This window comes from Saccoglossus kowalevskii, chromosome 8 (assembly GCF_978046115.1).
Source record: "Saccoglossus kowalevskii chromosome 8, keSacKowa6.1, whole genome shotgun sequence".
Taxonomy (NCBI): Eukaryota; Metazoa; Hemichordata; class Enteropneusta; family Harrimaniidae; genus Saccoglossus; species Saccoglossus kowalevskii.
The window spans coordinates 8,640,833-8,666,971 of record NC_140648.1 but is presented as its reverse complement, the minus strand read 5'-3'; the positions used below and the strand labels follow the sequence as shown (position 1 = coordinate 8,666,971).

The 26,139-nt window shown below is 34.1% G+C and overlaps 2 protein-coding genes across 2 annotated transcripts; one reads left to right on the top strand and one right to left on the bottom strand.

The window, feature by feature from the left end:
- Window positions 1-378: 378 nt before the first annotated feature.
- LOC100371526 (eukaryotic translation initiation factor 3 subunit B-like) lies at window positions 379-15,719 on the bottom strand. The gene is made up of 17 exons (XM_085502130.1): window positions 15,535-15,719; window positions 13,845-14,037; window positions 13,625-13,744; window positions 13,063-13,120; window positions 9,857-9,985; window positions 9,610-9,767; window positions 9,267-9,398; window positions 8,946-9,012; window positions 8,498-8,544; window positions 7,556-7,766; window positions 6,677-6,869; window positions 6,292-6,370; window positions 5,848-5,986; window positions 5,396-5,521; window positions 5,160-5,237; window positions 3,105-3,213; window positions 379-906 (listed from the first exon to the last, which is right to left on the bottom strand). Exons 1-17 carry the CDS (start codon window positions 15,686-15,688, stop codon window positions 809-811), a joined length of 2,091 nt encoding a protein of 696 aa, XP_085358256.1. The 5' UTR covers window positions 15,689-15,719; the 3' UTR covers window positions 379-808.
- An 839-nt stretch (window positions 15,720-16,558) lies between these two features.
- On the top strand, window positions 16,559-25,079 carry LOC100371371 (mitochondrial thiamine pyrophosphate carrier-like). The gene is made up of 6 exons (XM_078010746.2): window positions 16,559-16,808; window positions 18,792-18,931; window positions 19,721-19,870; window positions 20,767-20,949; window positions 22,154-22,337; window positions 22,787-25,079. Exons 2-6 carry the CDS (start codon window positions 18,803-18,805, stop codon window positions 23,101-23,103), a joined length of 963 nt encoding a protein of 320 aa, XP_077866872.2. The 5' UTR covers window positions 16,559-16,808; window positions 18,792-18,802; the 3' UTR covers window positions 23,104-25,079.
- Window positions 25,080-26,139: the final 1,060 nt, after the last annotated feature.

Here is a 26,139-nt window from a genome sequence, read left to right as displayed (position 1 = left end):
TTCCAGCGCAGTGAATTATTGCTGGAATAAAATGATTCAAGTAATATTTGTATGGTTTTATCTCATAGTAATGGAGATGCTGAATTACATGCAATGTTTCTAAAAGTTTGAATTCCGAAAAAATGACCCAATAATAACCAGGAACACAGGAAATATATCCATGAACAGAAGTAAATTACTAAATTGATAAAAAACTAAGTACCATAACCAGGAGATGTGAAGGTTGCATGAAATGGTTTCCATAACTGTCACATTGATAATGACTTACCAATGATACAGTGGGAAACTGACGCAAAATAGTTGCATTGTATTATGGGTATTATCTAATTGCATGAAAATTGTTTCTTTCATTCACATGTACAAAACACTCACAAAAAACACAAAAATATCAGCGGCTGGGAAAGGTTGAAAACAGTCCAACTCAATATGCAAGTCAACCAACAAGCAGGCAGCAGTCAAACAAGAGTGATATGAACACTACCCTGTGATTGGTTGCTGATGACAAATTGAATGAGACTGAACCAGACTTGCGACAGCTGTTGATGATATCAGTGTTCTGTGTAAGAGTGACATGCTTGAAAGAAAGACTATTAAATGAAATCAAAGCGAGATTATTTACTAAAACTTACAGTAATTAATAAAAGAGAAGAACAAGATAAACTTAAACTGCAATCAAATATATCTATACTATAAACTACGATTTTTTTTTTATTTCCTTGAAACTTAACGGATAAACCGCAAGTGAGTTCCTGGACCAACTCCCCCCTCCCAAATAGTTGGTCTAGGTGAGCGTTTTGTCGTATATGTTTCACTCGTCAATTATTTCAGTGGTTTCTTTTACTAGGAATTCAATAACTTCTTCATCACATTCATCAACATGGCTGTCAAATTCATCGGTATCAATGCCTGTAATAATAATATAAAGTTATAGTGAGTCAGTGTTCCATGGCAGTGCACATTCTGGTAACTTGGGATAGTTAGACAGTTACCCATGTAAGTGCAACTGGTACAATATGTTGGGAAAACTATTTGGAGTGAATAACAAATGTACAATTCTAGCAAGTCAGTGAAAGAAATGGCAAGTGTTCATCAGCTACTTGTTACTTGTACGCAGAATGTGCATTATGTAATTTTGCATTTTTGGATGGACCAATCAATATCGATGATTTTTGTTTATACAATAAATAAACCTTGCCTATTGTCCACTTCAATTTTGTCATGTGATGACACAAAATTGAACTAGGTTGGCCTTTTCAAATCTTAATTGGAACATACACATATCGTATTTTACTACAATAAGTCATGGAATTTCAAAGATTTGGCTCAGGAATTGTATTTGTGAATAGAAAACATTCATCAGTTGGCCATTTTGAATATTATCACAACTATCATTAAGGTACCATTGTGTTCAATGCATGCACCAAATTTGTCCTTGTTTCAATTTCAATTTTGATCAACATTAAGCAATATCAAAGAAAGCTTAGAAAGAACTCCCATGTGCTGAGAGTATTGGAGACACATTAAATACAATTTGAAATTACTTAGCTGACAACTAATTATGCAAATCAGAAAATTAACATGAACAGTTTTGATTGTAAAACTAATGAGGTCTGCGCAATGTAACAAAAACTCTATGTACCAAGTTTAATTGAAATGTGATAAGAACCAACAAATTATGAATTATTATGCTAATTAGGGAAATATTATGAACAGAGTTTTACCCCAAACTAATTAGGTTTGTACAATGTCCTAGAGCATCTTTGTACTAAGTTTTATTAAAATGGAAATTAGTACTTTAGATATCAGTGTGAAAGCTTAAAATTGGTTAATTATGCAAATTGGGTAATTAATATGTACAGATTTTAACCCACAATTATCCAGGTCTGTCTATTGTTCTACAGCATCCATGTATAAACATTCATTGATATGTGATGATTAGTACCTGAGATATCAGTAGAAAAGCTGAAAATTAATTATGCAAATTAGGTAATTAATATGCACAATTATTTACCCTGAAACTAATCAGGTTTCTGCATAGTCCTAAAGGATCTATGTACCAAGTTTCATTGAAATGCGATGATTAGTACTTGAGATACCCGTGGAAAAGCTGAAAATTAACTAATTATGCAAATTAGGTGATTAATATGCACAAATATTTATCCGAAACAATCAATCTCTGCATAGTCTTTGAGTATGTAAGTACCAAGTTTTATTGAAATGTAATGCTCACTACTTATATCAAAAGCTGAAAATTAATTAATTATGCAAATTAGGTAATTATATGTACTGATATCACCATAAAAACTATCAGATCTGTGCAGTGTCATATGACATCTATGTACCAAGTTTCATTGAAATGTGATGATTAGTACTTGAGATATCAGTGGAAAAACCGAAAATTGACTAATCATTATGCAAATTAGGTAATTAGTATCCACGGATTATTACCAAAAACTAATCAAAACCTAGCATTAGTTCAGAGCATCTATGTACCAAGTTTCATCAAAATCCAATGAGTGGTTCTTTAGATATCAGTGGAACAGTCATAGAACAGCTAAAAATTAGCTAATTATCATGCAAATTAGGTAATTAACGAGCATGGATTTTTACCAAAACCTAATCAAATCTGCGCATTGGCCCAGAGCATCTATGCACCAAGTTTCATCAAAAACCGATGTATGGTTCTTGAGATAGCAGTGGAACAGTCGGACACACATACACACACACACACACACACACACACACACATACAGACACACTAACTGCAAAGACTCCCATTTTGTGCTTCGCACATGGGAGTCAAAAATGCAAGTGTGTGTGTTTCAAGTATGAACATGATCAGTTCAGCCACATCTGAGATACAGGTACACATAATGCATAGAGGTCAATCCACAAGTCCCGTTTTCAGACTTTGTCCCAACAAGGATAAATTAAACATGCTGTGAATGTGAACTTCACTGCATATTGCCATACATGAATCTGAAAGTTTACATCAATACAGCAGACTGTGTGTCATCTGCACAGATAATTCATGAAATAAATAGAGCCGTTATCATATGCATCTATCAGTGAACACAGAGTCAACAGAAATTGCTAATAATTACCATTGCGAAGTTCAAGACGAATTAATTTGTTGTCATCATACACATCTTCAACTTCTCGGCGATACTTTCGGAATTCTTCCATCAATTGATGTCGCTTTTCAATCAATTCCTAAAATGAGACATAAGCCATGTATAACTATTGTAATGAGCTTTCTTGCTCTCAGAAGGTCAGAGGTCATGTTATCACATTATTATATTGACTTCTGTTGACTTAAAACCACATCCAAGTAAGATCAATAGAAAAGGTAGAGTGCTCCAGTTAAGAGTGGTAGATGGATGTGTGTTGTTTATTGTCACGAGTGGAGAGATGCACATAACACATGTAAGCATTGGGTTCATAAATAGTTTCATGACTTATCACTGATCAGTTTGTGTCCAGTTAAAGGGGAGTTTGTTGATGTATGTGTGAGAAGTGTCCTTTATGGTAGTAAAATGTGTCCAGTTAAGAATAATGTGTTTAAAATTACACAAGCAGCCTATCGGCTGAGATAGCTCCGCTGTTAGCAATGCACATTTCAATTAAAGAACTGAAGACATCATTAGAAAATGAACAATATGTATAGTATCAAAGCAATCGGACTTACAGTTTTTAACAAGAAGTCGAAAATATCACTTTCTACCAAAAATGACCAAAATATTCACCAAAATTAGAGAATTGAAGATATCATCACGAAATGAACAAATCTAAGAAAGGTCTACATGTAGTATCTATATAGAAATATCAAAGCAATTGAACTTTTGGTTTTTAACAAGTCGAAAATATCACTTTTTACCAAAAATTACAAAAATATTCACCAAAATTAGAGAATTGAAGATACCATCACAAAATGAACAAATCTGAGAGGTCCACATGTAGTACCTATATATGTAATATCAAAGCAATCAGACTATTGGTTTTTTACAAGAAGTCGAAAATATCACTTTTTACCAAAAATGACAAAAATATTCACCAAAATTATAGAATCGAAGATACCATCACGAAATGAACAAATCTGAGAAAGGTCTACATGTAGTATCTAAATATGTAATATCAAAGCAATCGGACTTACAGTTTTTAACAAGAAGTCGAAAATATCACTTTCTACCAAAAATGACCAAAATATTCACCAAAATTAGAGAATTGAAGATATCATCACGAAATGAACAAATCTAAGAAAGGTCTACATGTAGTATCTATATAGAAATATCAAAGCAATTGAACTTTTGGTTTTTAACAAGTCGAAAATATCACTTTTTACCAAAAATTACAAAAATATTCACCAAAATTAGAGAATTGAAGATACCATCACAAAATGAACAAATCTGAGAGGTCCACATGTAGTACCTATATATGTAATATCAAAGCAATCAGACTATTGGTTTTTTACAAGAAGTCGAAAATATCACTTTTTACCAAAAATGACAAAAATATTCACCAAAATTATAGAATCGAAGATACCATCACGAAATGAACAAATCTGAGAAAGGTCTACATGTAGTATCTAAATATGTAATATCAAAGCAATTGAACTATTGGTTTTTAACAAGAAGTCGAAAATATCACTTTTTACCAAAAATTACAAAAATATTCACCAAAATTAGAGAATTGAAGACATCATCACAAAATGAACAAATCTGAGAGAGGTCCACATGTAGTACCTATATATGTAATATCAAAGCAATCGGACTTGTGGTTTTTAACAAGAAATCGAAAATATCACTTTTTACCAAAAATGACAAAAATATTCACCAAAATTAGAGAATTGAAGATATCAACATGAAATGAACAAACCTAAGAGAGGTCTACCCAAGGTACATATACACCAAGTATCAAAGCATTCAGGCTTGTAGTTTTCAAGAAGAAGTCGAAAAAGTAAAACATTGACACGGACGACGACGACGGACAATCACTCATATGATAAGCTCCGCTCGACAAAGTCGACAGCGGAGCTAATAAAGATAGATTTGGGGCGTTAGCAGGAAGGATAGGAAGTGCTCTAGTCAAGTAAACTCATTGTTAGAACAGATAAATATATAGAATCCAGTGTGGTGTCATAGAATTTACTAGTTGGTTACCTTAGAAGCCTTGGATTGACTCATTCTATCTTTCAACTCGAACTGCTTGTTATAAGACTTCATGTTCTTTTTGATTTCCTGTAAAATAAGAAAAACAAATTCCATAGCATTTGATGTTAAGTAATAAACTGAATGATTTTCCATTTGATTTACCACATCGTGAAGTAACTTTCTCAATATTAGTAGACTTAGAATGATACAGTGGAAGATAAACCATTATATACTGTGAAACTTACCCTTAGTTTATTCTGACTCAGAAGAGTGGGAGGACGTGGTCGCCATAACAACTGACAGAATCTATCTAGAGTTTGCTTGTGTAGAAGTCTTCCTTGGAAACTCCAAACCCAATAAGCATTATCAACCTTGAAAGGAAATGAAACAGTTTGAGACAAGGAAACTGAATAATTCCCATCTTCTTCCAGTGTTATACACAACAAAAGTAAGCTTCCAAATCAAACTACCAACAACTCATTTTAGAAGGTTCATACTCTACATTGGTTGCCATGATAATGTCTTACCTTATGTCCCCACCACCTGACTCCAGACACTACATAACGTCCAGTTGGATCCCATTTCAGATCAGTTGCCATGACAATGTCTTACCTTATGTCCCCACCACCTGACTCCAGACACTACATAACGTCCAGTTGGATCCCATTTCAGATCAGTTGCCATGACAATGTCTTACCTTATGTCCCCACCAGCTGACGCCAGACACTACATAACGTCCAGTTGGATCCCATTCTACATCAGTTGCCATGAAATGCTCAGCACTATTCATAAGAGTGTAGTCTGAGGTATCAATGAATTCCAATGCACCACTCATGCTGCAAGAAAGTACAGGACTCAACCATTAATTCATAGGGGTGGATATGATGAACAGCAGGGTGTTACCATAAATGGTAACCAAGGAAATAATCTTTTAACCTAGGTTAATTTGTTTTGTCAGTATTGTGAAATAAATAAAGTTTGCATTTTTTGAAAAACGTGGTGTTTGTTTCACTTCTGATAGAAATGAGATAACATCAAACAGATTATCGTTTTGATAGCTTCTCAGAAACAGAATGCATAGTAAATGTACGGTGTTAAAAGTTGCACAGAAAACACCATATGACTATGGATTAATTATTACCTTCTAAGGCCTGCAAGGACAATAAATTGACCATTTGGAGACCAGAAAATATGATTAGCAACCTTTTTGTCCATAACCTCTGCAAACAAGAGGAGAAGATACAGTTAGATGTTTAAAGTTTTAAAGCAAATGCAGAATGGCGGATTTCATGTTTTTTATGTTTGAGTCAGTGAACAAAAGATTGTATGGTACATGTACCTACATCCATTAGGTAAAATACTACGCTATCATTTTACCATACATTTAAATTGAAACAAAGGCATATAATATAGGAATGAGAGACTTCCACAATAAGATATTACTACAATTATGACCGAGTGAAGTCTGAGTGCATACTTTCTGACTTTTCTCCTCAATTTTTTATTTAACAGTTGTCACTACTCACTTTGTAGTTCCACTTTTCCTTTAGTGACTAGGTAGAAACTGGCAGATATTCTGGGGTTTTCTCCATGTAGAATAGCAAATTTGGTACCGCCAGGTTCCCACGCAAATGCCATGATGCTCTCCTTAATCTCCACCTGTTCAACTGGAATCTGTTTTTCCCTAATGCGGAAAATCTCAAAATTACAGAACTGGACCTGGTGAGGAAGGAAGACTGATATTTACAAATTTGTTAACACGTTTTTGAGCCAGGCGACATTTCAGGACAATGAAGTCACAGTTATCTCTTCTGACATTGTTTTTTTGTATAAATTAGTAACTAATGCACAGATGCTGCCCAGCCTTTCATACATAGTCTCACATATTAGGAAGGCAGGCCAGACTGTACTGATTCATACTGACAAGTAAACTTTCTGCTCTTGCCACAACATTCTCTGATCATACACACTGAGCTTAGTTACCATTTAGGAAATGTACATGCCATGGCCATATTCAAGAAAAGACATCAATTTTTCTAATAGAAAATGTTATACACAACTCCGAAAACAAGTCCTTGAATATTGGCGACTTGTTATGATATAATTTGAAATATACTGAATAATTGGCATAATTATTACATACACTGAATACAAAGCTTTAAATACAGAACTCAATGAACTTCATAAATCATAATCAGAATTCTAAGAACATTTCCAAATCTGCGAAAATCTAAGAATACCAGTCTAGAAATGTTGAACTATTTTTTGCTTGAGTTCAAATTCACAGGAGTTTCTGCCACAAAAATAAATTTTTAGAATACCGTAAGTCTCAGCAAAATGTATATAGTCTCACACAAAACATATTTTTCTTGAAGGTTCTGATGAAGATTCAACCTTTGACCTACCTTTTTACTCTTGGTGTATCTATCCACTTTAACACAGAGTAAATCACCCTTGTTCTGCCAGTGCATTTTACATTCAGCTACATTAAACAGATTTTTCACCCGGACTTCTTTACGTGAAGGTATTTCTAACAATGTCACTCTTGCTGGTATATCACTGTTTTCTGGGGTCCAATAAGCTAACATGTAATCACTTGGAGACCAAGAAAAATCCCTAAATGAAACAAAAAATCTTTTTTTACCCTGCTAGCATTTTGAATTTTTCAACAGCAAGTATACAGCAACCAAATTGGTTCTATTAAAAGTGTGCGTATAAAGCATAAATTTTATTATGCTGAATCATAAAATATTCCTTATTTTCAACATAGTAACACTGTAATTTACATAGGTGCATGTGCTACAATTAGAGCAAATACTGTAGATCATACTGCATACACTGTTAGTGCTGGATCATGACAATCATTAGCCACTGTGGCAAATAGGATGTTATGTTAGCCACATATAAGTTGTAATACTGGAATTTATTATGCATGAAAAAATGCCTCATTATATAGGTATTCTGCTTTATGGTGGATATTATTGTCCCAAAAGTGCCATAGAATTGCATGGTATTGTAATTTCAGATTTTAAGTACTGTAAAATTAGAACTCTCTCTATTGCATTGTACCATTTTAATAGAAGTCGCGGCTTCTAATACAGATTTTAAGTAGTTATTGTGGCTAATATAAATCACATTAGCCACTTCAAATTATTTCAGTTAGCATATGCTAACATGGCTAATGGAGAGTGCTAACACAAGCACATTGTACAAATAGGGCATATGAATTCATAGATAAAGCCCCCAAAGATCACAATTTAGAGATCAAATCACATAGACATAGCTTTACAAAGTATTAAATTCTTGCTCGCTTTTTATGACAAATGAATGATATTATAAATACTTACCTAATGTCTTCAATCTTAATACTTTTCTTGTCAAGAAGTCCAAAAGACTGAAAAGAAGGTAGGATACAATCCAGTAAAAAAGGGCATTTGCATGTATTACTCATTATTAGTCTGTGCAACTTACTACAATGTTGTTTTGGAAAAAAATAAAGTATTTAATAATATTTCTACCATAATTTAATATTTCTACCAAATATATACTTTAAAATTTGAAGTTGAAATTATTCATGTGGATTTATTGAGATTTTGGGGATTATTATATTTTAAGACTTCACTGTGACCAATCTTTTCAATTCAAAAGCATTAAATGTGAGAGAGAAAAAAAGAGAGAAGTTTAGATAGTCCAGGGTATCCCAAGTGAACCGAATCACTATTACCACAAAACTTAGGACACCCATCTTCTGGTGAACTATTTACGTCAAAGCGACAAGTGTGTATCTTTACTTACGGGAACTTCATACACACTAAGACTATCTATTGCCATTCTGGTGAAGTATTTGCCGTCGTGACTCCATCTATAAATAAAAAATGAAAAATATCAACACTGAACAAAAAGAACAAGATTGTAAAAATGGGTAGTACCTTTATGGTTAGAATGCTTATTTTCCCACTACAAACTGACTGACACAAGAAACAAATTTCCCAGAGTTTCTCAGAATGAGTGGGTCACAGTGCCCCTTTGGACGATTCACAGCTTTTATCCATAGTAGATCTTGACCTAAAGAATTTAAATGTACATTTGAAATCCCAACATAGAGCATAATCTTACTTGAAAATTGGCCACTGTGCTGCATTTTCACAGTGAAAACCTCTTCGCTTGGCACCAGTACGTATATCCCATATGATAATAGCCTGTGGATCTTCTTTTTTGTCTACTAGGGGACTGAATGTTACCATGTATCTACAATGAAGGTGAAATTGTGAATAATAACATTTAAATTTACTATGACAAGTAAATCTAAGACACTAGTGGGAGGCAGTACTAGCCAAATGAACAGAGATGTCAGGTAATTAGTGGAATTTCCACTTTATTTTTATATCACAACCCAGTCATAATCTATAGTAGCCAGTGTTTTATATCCTGGGAAATAAAAGTAAAGACAAACAAATACCTTTCACAAGGAGAGAAATCAATAAGCTGGACACCAGGATGGCTGAAACGCATGATTTGAACAAAATTTTCTCCGCCCCATAATGCAATACCACGCTGATGAAAGGTAGCAAGGTATGTTCCCTTTGGGGACCATCTAACGTACGTCTCTGTCCAGCGCTACAGAAATAAAAAAAAAGTCACTGTCAATTAACTTATATAGTGAAGAGATCAGCAACATCATAGTCACAAATATGATGTCAACTTACAGCTCTCTCCTCAACGGCAACTTGATCGGTTCCAGTATTCATAAATATAGTCGTTCTTTCTCCACCATCGTATATAACACTATACTGATCATTGCAATCAGTATCAAGCAACCAGGACCTCAAGTTACCCTGGAAACAAAAAAAATAATCTCACGAGTCAACCAGTCAGTTCAATGACATTTGTATCATACTTAGCTAAAATAACGTGCTAGCTAAAAAGCCATGTTTTACAGTATTACTTTTTGCCATTGATACAATACTGACAATTATGTGAGTGAATGCACTACATGTAGTAACAGAGAAAATTGGTTAATGTCAGACATCTATGGGTTTAAGGTAGAGATGCAGTTTATTTGTGAATTTCAATCAAAAATAGTTTTTTTCGTTTTTTATATAGATTTTTATCTAAAGAACATTCTGTGAAAATTTGACCAATGAATTCTTATTGGAACACCGTTAAAATTGCTGTTTATTTTCTGGTTAAAAATAAAAAAACACTCACACGTGGCAATGTTTATGTCCAATTGCCTAATTTGCATGAGTAACCAAATAACAGGACCTTTGATTGACAATATGCAAATCGAAATTGTATGGGTCATAGTTCATTCAATTCACGCGCATGTGCAATTATTCTCAAATCAGTTCTCGCTCGCTAGCAAACCAAACATTATATTTCCTCAGCGTTTTTTCCTAATTTTTATCAATACATTATGCGTGGTGTGAAAAGAAAGAGAGGTAGAAAGAAGATTCAGATGATTTGTATGTCGGAAGAGGCAAAAGCTACACTGAAGGCATCAGCCCACCGAACGAAAAACAAAATCGATGTGAGCGTCCAAACATGGCTTTCCCTGAAGGCATGAATCCGAGTTTCTGATTGACTGAGAGATTTTATTTTTAAATAATTGTTCTCAAAAAATAAACTGAGCATGTGAAGAATAATTTAACATTGTTTACAGTGATAACTGCTCATTGTCGAAACGAAGCTTACCCATTCACGCTAGTCACAATAAACATCATACTCTTGAATAGGCGTCAATGACTACGATAAAACTTAGACTCTATTTTAGGCATCAGAAATGATTGAAATGTCCGAAAATGACGCCAAAATACACCTTAAAAGTCCCATTTTATTTATTTTTCTAAATCTCATCCCGAATTTACGGCAGAATCTGGTCCCTCAAATAAGGGACACGTGAGCTTTGATTCTAACCGGATATATTGCACTGGGTCGGGGAGATACAAACTTTTGTGTATCTTTTGTCCAATGGGTACCTGTACTTCGATCATTCGCAAGTTTTGCTAGGTGGTGCGAGACAGCTTTGTTTGCAACCGGACGAACTCCGTTTAATTCAATGAAGCAAACAACTGACAATGCTAAAATAAATTGCAGAGGTACGCTAAAATTAATTGAAAACAACCAAATAATTTCAATGAAAAATAAATCACAGAGAGAGGTAACTTGATACATTACGGTAACAACTCTTTTGACGCGCTGACCGCTTCTCCGCGTCTGATGTTTTGTTTTCCTTGTCATAATACTGATTGATGAAGTTGTTTTGATTTTTGAGTTTTTTAGCCTGCAACTCGGCCACGACCTTTGCTTTTTCCGTGAAAAATGGGTAAGTTTACGTCAATTTGACGGACATTCCATTTTTTTTAAACTAACAAAGCACACTGTTTCACACTCCTATTTTTTTCATTTGCCGATTTCTATTCAGAAAAATTCGACTGCTCGAAAATGCACCTTAATTTTGCACTCTTAAAACATGTCAGATTTCCAACACTAATTATTTAAAACCGGTCGAAATTTTAAAACTTTTACGTTAGGATCTCTCTTCTTGCAGGCGACCGTCGCCGGTAGTACAACAGCATGTTTTGTACGTACATCCGTGCGCTGATTGTCTGCGACTGTCTTAGAAAATCCCTGAATAAGGCGTTGCCAAAATCGGAAAAAATAAAAAAGTGCCTCCTTAAAAAACGAACAGAATTCAAATATTTCTTTTAACAAATATGTTGCACTGGGAAAAATGGGATTGGAAACGATGAACAAAACTTCTGTGCCTCGTGTTTCGATTCTAGGATTACGCGATTATTCATTATTGTGCGTTCGCTTCCTGGAGTTGGTTCTCAATACTACATAAAAATCATCAAGGATAAATAATTTAATATCCCACTTTGTACTCTTCACGGTAAACCATAGGCTCTGAAATACTCGTAGATTTTTTATTGAAAATACATCGAAGAGAAGCCATGATCTTTTGATCGTGATAAAAGGTCACCTTCCTAGGACCGCCCCCTGTTTAATAATTCATGAGATTACGTCATATTTACTGGGCATTGCCACGTGTTTTTACCGACCCCATCAAAACACTGGTATGAATGACGTGTTTCTGATTTATAAATTCAAGAGCAGTTGTTCTGGTCCAACGATTTTACATAAAATGTCTATGTCTATAGGTTAACTTTCAATTTCAATAGTCTAGAAAGTATGACAAAGTATGACAAAGCAGTAATTCCCGGTTTAACGCGCAAATATGCAAATTAGCCTTTTTCTCCTCTTCTATTTTTGGTGAATTCTTGGGTTTTAAATTAAAATAGCTGATAGACGCTTTGGCCATTTGCCTCGAAATTTTCACACATTATTGACAAGGTGTTCCCCCTTCAAAATGCGTCCGGACAGTTTATTACGGCGAGTGGAACAAAAATAACAAGTCCGCAATTAACATGGATATATAAATTATGCAAAAATAGAAAAGAGTGAACTTTGAGGTCATGCTGTGCGACTTTGAAAGCCGTTAGAGAGATGAGTGGACGCATTTGAATTAGTAGTATACCAAGGTATCCAGTGATGTAATTTTACCCACAAACGGACTTGAAGTTTTTAAGCTAATTTTTTTTAAACCACTTTTGTCCAAAAAAGCATATTTTTGACCCAAAATCAAAAACGCATTCTGGATATTTAAAATAAAAACAAGTTTTACAAAGTTTGTATAATAAGCTTTCAGAAAATATATGACATGTTGGATATATAATACCATCTTCATTGTCTAATTACTCAATTAAAAAGCAAGCCAAATAAACTGCATCTCTACCTTAAGAAGGTTTTCATTTCATTATTGAATGTTATCTAGAATTGACATTATGTAAATTTCACTGTGATGCAGAGGTCACAGAGAGCGGGAATAATCAGTGTTTGTAAAACTCACATGGTCTTTATACGGCTGTTTTTGAGGTGGTTCCCACTCATCTGGAATTGAAGCATACCTGAAAAACAAGAATAACATTTAGTGGTCCTCAGTTTGCATCATGAACAGCATGTTATTATACAGACCCAGTATTAAAAATAGCAGGAGAGGTAAAAGTAGATTTTCTGAACAAAATAAACGAGTGATTGGGGAAATATGCTATTTAAATTCTTTTCAAAATAGTCTGAATTGCACAAGTCATAAATAACTCTCAGTTTAACTAGCAAACATTTCCGAGCATGCCCTAATTACTTTCATGTGTTCGAGGATAGCTAGAATGAGCTGATTGTTAGATCAGTTAAACAATTTATATTCACTGGCATTTAAATCACAATTAGGATAATTTTACCATATTCACAGGGTTTTAAGTTCACGAATTGGCCAGGAAAACAATGAGTTCTATTGTTATTTTATACATTTACATGGATTTAATGTAGTATATTTTACTTATCAGGCAAATAGTGAAATTAATACCCAGTGAATGTACAGTACCACTAATCACAATAATTCCATGCTCACTTACTTTTCAAAATCAGTAAACAGGTTCACAACAAATGTGTGTTGTTTATCTAATTTATAGCCACTCAAATTCTTCACTGCATCAGACGCATTGGCTGGTGAGGTATACTCCAAAAATATATATCTGTAGAACACAGAAACAAAAACACTGGTTACAAATTGAACATGAAGAGGATCATCTCTTGAAACTCTTAAAATGCTACAATGAAAGCAAATAGACCTACCCTTTGGTTTTACCATCTTGTTTTGGATAGTGCTCTGTGATTATTTTGCCGTATTTAGAAAATATTTTTCTGATGACATTCTGAAGTTTTTCTAATCTCTCTGTTCCAACCTGTGGTATATTGTCAACAACAATGACAGAGTCAATCCCATCGGCTTCTTTTGGTCTCTTACTCAGAAGATCACTCATCAATTCTGTATACAGAAATATAGACAGTGTTTATAATACTACAGACATTTGAAAGACAAAAAATATCTTCAGTCACTCTGACTCAAACCAGTCAGTGAAACAAAACAATCCACCATATCTATAGCTACCAATGAGTTCTTAAGATGTTCTGTGACACTAACAATCACTCAAATAAAGTTGGAATGATAAGCATAGAACTTGTGTGAAGTGTTCTCGTTACCCATTTGTTTGTTGATATGGGTGGATCCATGGCGAATAATGGTCAAGGTATTACCCTGATCGTCATAAAAGGACCCTGAAGATGTGAAACCATGGCTACTTTTCAGATTGATTAAGCCTTAATCAATCTGAAAAGTAGCCATGGTTCACAGTCACTTGGGGGCTGAAAATCAATAAATACTAATTATCAATAAAAATCATCCGCTATACGTATATAAATAAACAAGTTGTGAAACACGGCACCGAGTAAATCGACACCCTGTCGGTTTCAAATGTCGATTTCTTACCTTAAAATGCGAAACAAAAATTTTAGAGGGGATCAGGTGTTACGTTAATAACCATTGTTCATAATCGCTAACTTGGTTTTATTCAAAACTGCACAAATCCCGCGTTTTCTGATGATATCCGACGATTTCATGAACGAAAATGGCCAGCAGCCAGAATCAAGGGGGATTCGCATAGAGTTCTGGGTAAATCAAGGAAATACTCGCTGTTACGGCACGCCTGATTGGCTGAAAATGAGTATGCGCACTTGATTTACCCAGAACTCTGTGCGAATCCCCCTTGATTCTGGCTGCTGGCCATTTTCGATCATGAAATTGTCGGATATCACCAGAAAACTCGCGATTTGTGCAGTTTTGAATAAAACCAAGTTAGCGATTATGAACAATGGTTATTAACATAACACCTGACCCCCTCTGCACTTTTTGTTTCGCATTTTAAGGTAAGAAATCGACATTTGAAACCGACAGGGTGTCGATTTACTAGGTGCCGTGTTTCACAACTTGTTTATTTATATACGTATAGCAGATGATTTTTTTTTGAAAATTAGTATTTATTGATTTTCAGCCCCCAAGTGACTGTGCCATGGTTCCACATCTCCAGGTTAGAAAAGTTAGAAAATATTTAAGGATCAAATTAACTTTATTTTCTAACTTCTCATTTATAATAAACTGACTAATTTAATCAAATACTAGTGTTTAAAATTGCAAAATACTCTTATGGCCTAAAAATCTTCTACTGTCAAAATTGCATTCATTTTACACCCCACCCAATATTTTAATTGCGCCATCTGGCGGCATAAAAGTGGAACGAGATTTAACCGATTTTGATATTTTGCTAAAACGAGCTGATCTATGCCGACGTGAAAAATAGCATAACAATGTATGTCGACTGTAACACTACTAACTACATCTGGGAAATATTTCGCAATTTTGCTAAGCATGGGAAGAACACCATGTGAGCCGTAACTACACAAAATCTGGAAGGAATGTTTACCATACCTTCTTCGCTGATATCATCAACGAAGTCTTCTGGGTCACTAAAATCTGGTTCTTCGTCATAACTATTGTCACTCGCTGCGATGTTTGCATTTTCTTTCGATTTATCGGCTTTACTCGAGCCACTTTTCTCCTTTTGCTCGCCACCCTCCGCCATGATGGACAATCATGTGGAAGTAAGATCCTCTAACTTACTGAAATATACTGCAGTAAAAATTGTATTGTCAGAAATTCAACTATCAAAACATTTACAATTTTATTTAAAAAGTAATGACATTTGTAAATATAATATTACAAAATGTCTGCTTCATCGGTCATAACTCAGAACTCCCAATTTTAATTGCAACATTTTTTCTCAATAAGCTAGGCGCCCTGAGTCTCTGATCGAAAACGAGGCCAGCATGACTAGGAGATGAAGCTGCCGTCAGATTCACGCCTCAGATTCGGCCTCAGATTCACAACACAGCTCCTGATTCAGCCCAGTCTATGACCCCCACACTTTGTGGCATTGGAATAAATTTTCAACATCGATCATTATAGTATTACACTATAGAAACTGAATGAAGCAATAATCTCTCTTTTGTTTAAATATAATTTTGTTGGTATTTTTCTTTTCACTCAGCATCATATTTACTTCTGTACCAATCTGTTTAAAATATGATGCATTGAATCCCTTTCTAGCTCCATGATTGAATCAATGAATGTCATTTTTATTTGACACAATTAGTTTGTTTGTTTTTATTGTGTATTTGTCATATGTTCTCACCACTTTGTGGGTTTTCTTGATTACCGAAATTTAGAACATAAATTAAAATAAAATAAATTAAATACATATTTTTAGTTGACAACAAATTTAAAAAAAGAAAAAGAAAACAAAAAGATTTTATTTTAATCAGATTGACCACTGGATAATTTACACAATTCATCACAATTTAAATTTGACAAGCGTGTTGTGAATCCGAGGCTAAGTTCGAAATATGAGTCTGAATCTGATGCGAACTTCACACTCGTATCATGAACTGGGACCAATTAACTTTAGTGAAATGGAATGGTATGGAAATGAAGGTTGCATGTACGTGCGTTGTGAGGCCTGTTAAAGAAATCATCAATGAAGTTCGTAGCTTGCAGATCAGTTGTTATGCAACATGTATGACTGAAATTCATTCGCTTTGATAAATCTTACCTGAAAGTGCCAACAAAGAATATTGCGTTGTCAAGATTACTATCGTCGTCTGCTTCAAACACGGCCAACTTTTCTGAATCATATTAACCTACTGGTGAGTGTACATTTACATTTTTTTTTTATTATTTTGTTGATGACGTCAACTTTGCAATAGTTAGTGTTGATATATGTGTGTAGATTTTCTAGAAATCATACGATGCATCTACCAGGGTAACTGCTATTATGGACAATAATAATCGACTACTGTGAAATATTTTTGCTGGAATTAATTTTCGTTGAAATGATATTTTGAGCGTTTTGTTTGGAGTTTATTTTCACTGATTTTCGATGAGTTATGGGTAAAACATAGGAAAAAAGTATATTCACTGGATTTTATTTTAACTGAATCTTCCCTTCAGTGAAAATAGCAAAAATAAATTACAAGCGAAAGTTAAGAATTTTACAGAAGACACTGGATGAACTATCCATATCTATATGTCATACTGCAAAAACTACTAAACTTGAGTTTTCAACTGTTGAGATGCCCCCACTGCAATACTGCCAGACCTGATGAATTGGTTAATTCAAAGAAAATGGTAGTACCAGTAGGTAATCAGAGTCTTTAGTAATATTATTTAATGTTCCAAACATCTTAGGTGAAGTATCCTTTCTCAATGATAGATATGAATACTCTCATGTCCCAAATAAACATACCCCCCAAACAAATCTTCAAAATCAAATAATCATACTTCCTTGAATAAACATACTCCCTGGAAAATTTCCAAAATGACCGGTAAATTGTTCCCTTGCTTCTAAAATGTGCTTCTACTGGTGTATATGCAAACTTTTCACTCTCCCTTGTAATTAGGAATATAAATGGTCAACAAATGATGCATTTCTAGCAATATAATCTCTGTTTGCCAGGCCGCAAGATGTAAAACATTCCACAAATTGAGCGAATATGCAAATTGTGTGATGCATCAGAAATTGGTGACAAAAAGCATTACATAATGCAATGCACTAATGCATGTATCACCATGCTATCACTAAGGTAAATAATTCTCTTACCCCTTGGTTATTATCACTGTTTTTCAGCACCGGAGTGATTCGCGTCCCAATTTTGGTTCCCCGGGTGCTTCTAATAAATAACCTATCCTATTTTTAGGCTTGTCCTTTTTAACTTGGAAAGGCAAAGGCGACAAGACTTGGAAGATAGTGCATCGTTGACACTTTCATTTCAGTTATTTAGAAGTTCATGAGCAAACGACATGCGAAAACACAAATTTTGTAGGTAAATTTCCAAATGAAAATGACCAGGATTTCAAATAGACAAAAAATACAAATGATAGGAAACATTGAATATCAGTGAATCTTACATACATACACACAATCCGTTTGTATGATCGTGCATTGAACTCAAGCACTGTTCAGAACACAGTATTATAATGAGTTGGATGCGTTTATGGTAACCAGATTCAATTTTGTAGTTCATTATCAGATTTAATTGTTCTGTATGTTTTTTGGCTTGTTTTTCTCTTTGGATCTACAATATTTGTTGTTGTTATTTCAATTTTTTTATTGGATATTGATATTTAACAATCCTATTCATACATTAGACATTACAGGTTCCTGATGCACATCATTTTGTTTTTCAGATCAGATTCAAAATGGCTGACTGGCAGCCATTTTGTTTTAATGATTTGGCTTCTAGAGCCATATCTCTGACATGCTTTGACTGATTATGTTCAAATTTTATATATTTGTTATACATCATGTTATAGATATATACATGTATTCAAAATGGCTGATTTTGTTTTAATTAATGCTGTTCCAGAGCAATATCTCCCAATGTGGACAAGTACTCGTTTGACGACCAGATACAAATGTCAATCATTTTAATGTTAAACAATCATCATAATCATATTCCTGATATGGTTATATTCCAGCTATATTACTATAAACAAAACTGTATATCTTAAATTTGATAGCTAACAGGGACTGTGCCATGCATGGCTTGTTTATATATTACTTTATTATGATGTCAGTTGCCTAAATTATACTGTGACTCCTGGATAACATCCGTTTTGTGTTCTTGTAGGAAATCTGATTATGGTGGGGTTTGATGTAAAGAAGAAAGTAGAATTAACAGGATGGGATTACGCTACTGCTGGTGCTTTGAGTGGAGTTGTTACAAGATGTGTGGCCCAGCCTTTAGATGTACTGAAAATAAGATTTCAGGTTGGTTGTTTTTTAACGTGTTGCACTGATGTGTCTATATATAGGATTTATATTTGGATGCTGTTTATCTGTCTGTGTGTGTCCAGTGTCATTTCACAGATATGTCTGCATGGATTTATTTATTAGGTTTTATTCATCCATCCTTTTGTTCATGTGTGCATGTCCACACATATTTAACTTTAGTCTATGTTAGTAAATTAGATGCCAACTGAAAATTCCATTTCTTCAATAAGAATTAAAGAGCATTGGTCATTTCACCACGCATGCGTGAGATATGGGACTCATATGAACAAAGATGGCGACTTGCAGACTAACGAGTTCAAACTATGAGGTTACTAAACTTTAACTATGTAATTTCGTTGATTTTGGTGATTGGAAGGCATCGAAGGAGCCACCGGCGATAATTAGTGTATGTTGCGACCAGGTCAAATATGTACTCCAGATCTACATTAGAATAGCCATTGGATTATGGGAAAATCAATGTTTATCAACACAAATGTCACACATGCGTGGTGCAACGACCATCACCCTTTAAACTGTTATTTGGGAAGGGTTTTCCAACCCCTTCATAGTACAAGTCAATTGATTGGTTCCTGCAAAACATTGGGGAGACTTGCTGATTGGTCCAGATTTACAAGCTGTAGTAACATCAGAAGCTACAAAGGGGGCATAATTTACTATGATGTGAAGAGTCTGGGTTTATAGCGGGAACTGAAATAAACTGATCAGTTTATTTGCCTGCTGTAATAGTGCATAACTGATATTAATTATTGTTCGTCTGTTCTGTAGTTGCAAGTTGAGCCACTAAGCGGTGAGTCTTCTAAATACCACGGTATGATACAAGCTACAAGGACTATTTTACAAGAAGAGGGGCCTGCAGCATTTTGGAAAGGGCATGTCCCCGCTCAGTTTTTGTGTATTATGTTTGGGGCTGTACAGGTAGGCATTAACATCATTCAAAATACATCTATAGTATATTTTAGCATGCATGCACTGAGGTTGTACAAGGCTACACTTGGTTTATACATTTTAATTAGCATTTGCCTAAAATTTATAACTGCTACTGTGCTATTTATGAATTTGTATTGTTGGCAGTATTTTGTTTTAAACCCTTTGTAATATTTGCTGATATCCCCATCAGAATTCTGTTGCTTCTTCACCAAAGTCACCAAATCTCATGTGGAAAAATTGAAGATGGATTATATCACAAAATTAACATTTTATGTGAAGTAGAAAAACCCTTTTTTTATAAAAGATTCATGGGAATGTCCGTAACATAATCCCTGGAGCAAATATTAACCTGAAAAATACACAACTGTATTCACATCTCAGCTTTCTGTAAACACATACGTTGCCATAACTGCATACTTAATAACAGGCGGGGAAAGTCCTAATCCTACTACCTTAAGACACAGTCTATGAGAAAACTTGTGACAGCGCAAACAATGAGAAAAATTGTTAAGTGACCTCAAATTTTGCCAACAATACAACTTTAATACACAATCTATGATAAAATTTGGATAGCGGTGGTTTGAAATATGTATATATGTGATGCATCAGTTTAAATTAAACTTCAATTAAAATGCAACCCTATATAGGAACTTGTTTTAATTAAGTTCATATCACAATTATATTAAAAGTTAATTCAACTATATCAAAAGTTAATATAATTTGTGTTGTTACAACAACGATAAGAAGTGTATGTGTGTGTATAATTCAATTCAAAGTTCTGGAAACTGGGAAGTTGAATCTTACAATTTGGTGCAAATGCAATATCTTAGAAATAAATCCATTTATTTGGATACTTATTACAATATTTATATATTTTTTTACAGTTTCTTTCCTTTGAACATCTCACTAAACTAGGCTCTGATAAGTTTTCTTACAAATATACACATGGTCATTATAAACCAATTTATCACTTTATTTGTGGTGGTATTTCTGGTTGCCTTGCCTCAGTAGCTGCTCAACCATTTGATGTTGTCAGAACCAGACTTGTTGCTCAAGGTGAACCAAAGGTGAGTACAAGTTTGTACTATTTGTATAGATTCATTAGGATGGGACATTGCACCTTTGTCATTCTATGAATGCTGAGTATTATATCGCCCTCTATCAGTGGCATGTGATATACTGCTTTTAATACCACTTTGTTGCTCATCAACTGAAAGATGTCAAATTTGATAACTATAATGTGGCATCTTGGATACTACAGTAGATGAGGAGAAAGAAAATAACTTCATACTATTTCGCGGTAACTCGGCTTTTGCTATTTACACTCCCAGAACATTTTATCTTATGAGAAAACAACAACAAATAAACAAGGGACTGTATGCAAGTCTAGGCAGTAGTCTGAACCAGGAACTTTATAGGTTTTGGAGTCCGCCATCTTTCCTGATTTTGTTACACATTGTTACAAAGATAAGTCATAATGGCATACATATGCATGTTGATCCATCCTTTTGACCGATTAGCATCGATTTTTCACACAAAACACTAATAAATTAACTTGTCATCAACTGCTCGTCAGGCATGCCTTTACCAATTTCATTCAAAATTTGTATTCACATAACTCATATCAGGTTACTGATGTATGTTATTTTGTTTCGCAATTTGATTAAAAGTTGGCTGACTGGCTGCCATTTTGTTTTTTGTATGTTTTCTACCTATTTTTCAGCTACACTTTCACTGATTTTGTTTAATGCTAGTACCAGAGCAAACATAATAATTTTTTGGTTAATCAACCTTTGGCTGAATGGTGTCCATTATCATTCAAAAAAATCCGAATCACAAAATTTCAATGTAATGTCATCAACCGTTTCTCAGACATGCTTTAGCCAGTTTCATTTAAACTTGGTTCGAATATCACTCAACATAGATTACAGGTACACAATGTTTTGTTTTAATATTTGATACAAAATGACTGACTGGCAGCCATGTTTTTGTTTTTTTTTTCAAATGTCCTTTATAAATATTTGACCAATTTTGTTTAATAAAATTTAACAACTGGTAGCCATTTTATTTTATTTTTCCACCCTGTTTCTCTAACACACTTTACTGTTTTTGTTTAAGTTTGGAATGAGGTGAGACATAATGGTGCATGTTTATGACAAATTTTTAGTTTTAATGACATTTTCTTGATATTATTCTTCCTTCCTCCTGAAATGCAAATGCATACAAATACAGACACAAATTATGTTACTGACAATGACTTGTTGATTTCAGATTTACAGGAATTTTTCACATGCTGTATCGACAATGTACAAAGAAGAAGGTACAAGAAGTTTTTATCGAGGCCTGGCTCCAACATTATTGGAATTGTTCCCTCATGCTGGTCTTCAGTTTGGTTTTTATAGCTTTTTCAAGATAATTTGGGAGCATGTGTTTGAAAGAGATCATCATGAAGTAGGCAAGTATAATTTTGCTTGTTTATATGTAATGAAACGAGTTGAAATTTTGCTTCAAACTATGTTTGTGATTTATTGATTTGATGTCCTTTATAAGAGGTTAAGATGAAAGACCTTGTGACGACAATTTCGCTGCTTCAAAATTTGTCTGACTACGGTATTTCCCACTTTTCATGTAGTACTTACTTTGTAGTATTTGCACAATTAGTTCTTTCTTTCGAGAGTTATGTACTAGATTTAGAACTAAATGTTTATTGGCTAGGGAACAATAATAGTATTTTTTCTGTGCCTTTAAAACAAAATAATGTATTATAAGTCATATAGAATGGTTTGCAGCATTGAAAAAGTTTGCTTTAGTTGTGTATGAGGATAATAAATTCAGAATTGGTGTGGTGCTGGGTCACTGTTTGCACACAACTCGTTTTGAAAACAGCTTTTATATTGAATTTAGGTCCGTTGGAAAGTGTTGTATGTGGCGGTTGTTCTGGTATTTGCAGTAAAACCATAATCCTTCCTTTAGATGTGGTGAAGAAACGTTTGCAGATCCAAGGCTTTGCGGTAGCCCGTGCCGCTTTCGGTAAAGCACCCACATATAATGGTGTCATACATTGTTTTAGCAAAGTTTTAAAATACGAAGGCTTGGCAGGTCTGTTCAAAGGATGGAAACCTAGCATTTTTAAAGGTGCTGTGTCTGTTGGATTGACATTCTTAACTTATGAGCAGGTTTGCAATATGCTCAGAAATAGGCATTTAAGTCAACAGGAATGATAATCAGATACAAGGGTGCAAGTAGAAATTTTATAAAATGATTATTATTGTATTACCTTTATATATAATCTGTTGCAAATTCATATTTCTCGGGTTTTACTTCAATTGCATGTTTTGTACTAAAAGATATGTAATAGATCAGTTAAGGATTTATAAGACGATGGTATGCTAATTGTGCGAATTGAAAAAGTCGTAGAAAATTGCGAGATGATCTTGAAATTGCAAGACAAACATTCATTTCTAGGAATACTACCATATATGCTCTAATACTAGGCCATACACTTACGTAAATTGCAAAGTTGTTGATATGGTAAATATACATAAAGTAATATTTTAATGATTCAGAATACAACAAATGAATTGTTTTGTTTATATGCAGTTTTATTTGAGATCTGCTTCTAATAGAGCAAATATGGAAAATGCAAATGAGTGAGACTGTGAAAGAACTGCCTCAGTGTACAGCTTGGGCTGCTAGTGTCCTTGCATATTCACAAAGTATGTATATACTACTGTGTATGATTGATCGATTGACGTGTGGAATGGAAACTTCATCTTTGTGGTATTCCTGTGAAACTAAAGATTGCTTGATATCACATATACTGTAATTTGCAATTCATCTCAAATTTCATGTTACTATTTGGTTTGCATATTTTTTTAGAACGTCTAATCGTGCCAAATAATCTGGGTGTCAAATATACAGAAATGTTGAATGATTTTAGTCCTTAATTCCACTGGGACTGTATATTTGGTTTCTATCCATGCACCTGTTTAATCCCTATCAATTCTTGGATCTTGTACCCTTTGTTGTTTCTTTTTTAGTGTTACTACAGAGGCAACACGTAATGCATGCAATTCACTCTGCAGTTATTCACTATGAATTTAAGTTTCCTGTTCACAGGATAAAACTTCAAATTTTAAACTGGTATTTTGTCTTGTCAGTTGAATTTATTACCTTATTTATGCTATAAGAAACATATGCTTTTCATAAAATGTTTAATTGGGTTACGCTAGACAGAATTAGGTTGCTTTGCTTGTAATAGAGAAAATATCTGTTTACCTCACTGATCATGTTGGTTTTCATTTTCTTAATAATTCGTTTACTACTATAATTATTTATTTCATTCCAAAATAATGTAGTTTTTGTGTGAATTTGAACAATACCAATTTTCCCTACAGTTTTTCCCTATTAGATTCACATACAGTCCAACTCTGACTGTGATTTGTTAATACTAACCTTTCAAGGCGATTTTACACGAGGCAGTTTATGAGATGCATCAAGCAATGTACAAAGCAGTGCAATTGCAGAGCAAGTTGCTTTATGTGTATGATGTAATTGTGTTGCTGAGATGAGTCAGGCAACGTCATTTCAGTCGCATTGTCTTGTGTAACACTGCCTTTAACTGGGCTTGTAATATGTGCTTCAAATGTTATATCATCAAAACAAGATCAAGTGATGCTGCAAACTATATGTTGGGATTAAGCTAGCAACAAGGGTTGAACGTGTTAAAAACTAGCATTTCTGTAGTTCAATGGTTGTACCGTAACTAGAAAACAAAGACAGATAAAGAAAAGACAATCTTCGAGCTTACAACATCATGAACATCCTGTGCAATTGACAGATCAATCATGTGACTAAAGTGTGAAAAATTGGTGAGAGAATTAATAATAAAAAAAGCAAAATATAACATTATTGGCAGGTAATCTCTTAAACATTGGTCGGATTTGAACTACTGAATTCACCCTTATCTAAGCTTTCAGATGATATATAGTTTGTTATAGAATGCTCAGTAACTTTTAGAGAATCTCTATAAAATCACAGTTCAGTTTTTAATATGTTTTACCCCTGTTGCTACCAGTACATTAATTGATTAACATTTCATACTATTTTCTGAAATTTTAGAAACACTGATTACTGCAGTTGTTTCCTCTTGATACACCAGACTATATAATAAAAGGGATATATGTTTCATATAAAATCAGCATGGTGTGTTTGTTTTAGCAAACCAATTCTGTACTGAATGTACATGTAGCCCATTACACCAATGTATCCCATGAACTCCCTCAAATGTGCTTCCCAGGCCACATGCTGATGTTTCAAATTTCGGAACAATGTTACAGATGTTACTGAAAAAGACTGAAAATGTGTTCAAGGCAATGTATATAAATTCACCAGTCACAGCAAGTGCAAAAGAGTTACGTACACCCAACCCCAGCAACCTTGATTATTATCGCTTTTGCAACGTTGTACGTAGTCAAACTTAGTGTTGCTGAAAAGCAAAACTCATGATATTACGCAAACAGTGTAATAACGTAATGGTCTGTTAGTATGTCAATAAGGGATGGAAATGCTGCATCAAAAATCCAATTCCAAGATATGGATTTGGTGTTTCAAAATCCACAGTATAGACAATTCAACATTGACCGACAGTTTAGACAGTGGAACAGGTGACTCCACAGAATCAGAATGCCCTAATTTGAGCCATCATATTTAATTGTATAAGAATACTCAACCAAGTAAAAGTAAGTTCAAACTAAGTCTAATGTCTATCAATTTAAATGTCTGTATTGTGGGTTTGGTTTTTAGTTATGTGACCATGCATACACCATGCTTATCGACACATATCTCAGGTTTGACCAGAAAGGATATTTCAAGTGTTGCTGCAGAATCGATGGCCAACTGGAACAGAGTGTTTATCAATTACACTGATCTGACAAATCATCAGTAATCAGAACAGCCATGTATTGACTAAAAATGATTATAATTGCACCATGCATTGCAGGTTATTGTGGACCATTATTTATAAGTATAATTTACAACATACATCTACAAATAAATTAAACCAACATCTGAGTTCTGGATGAATGTATACTTCTGAATTCAGTACAAATGCATTTAACACTGAGGCCGATTTTGATCAAATTGACTCCTTTATCAGCACTGCCACAGAGGAAGATGCATGGAGGAATTAACACTACAATCTGCACATGTACAGCATACTATTCGTATGGTGTATTCACCTAAAATTGTGTGATGTT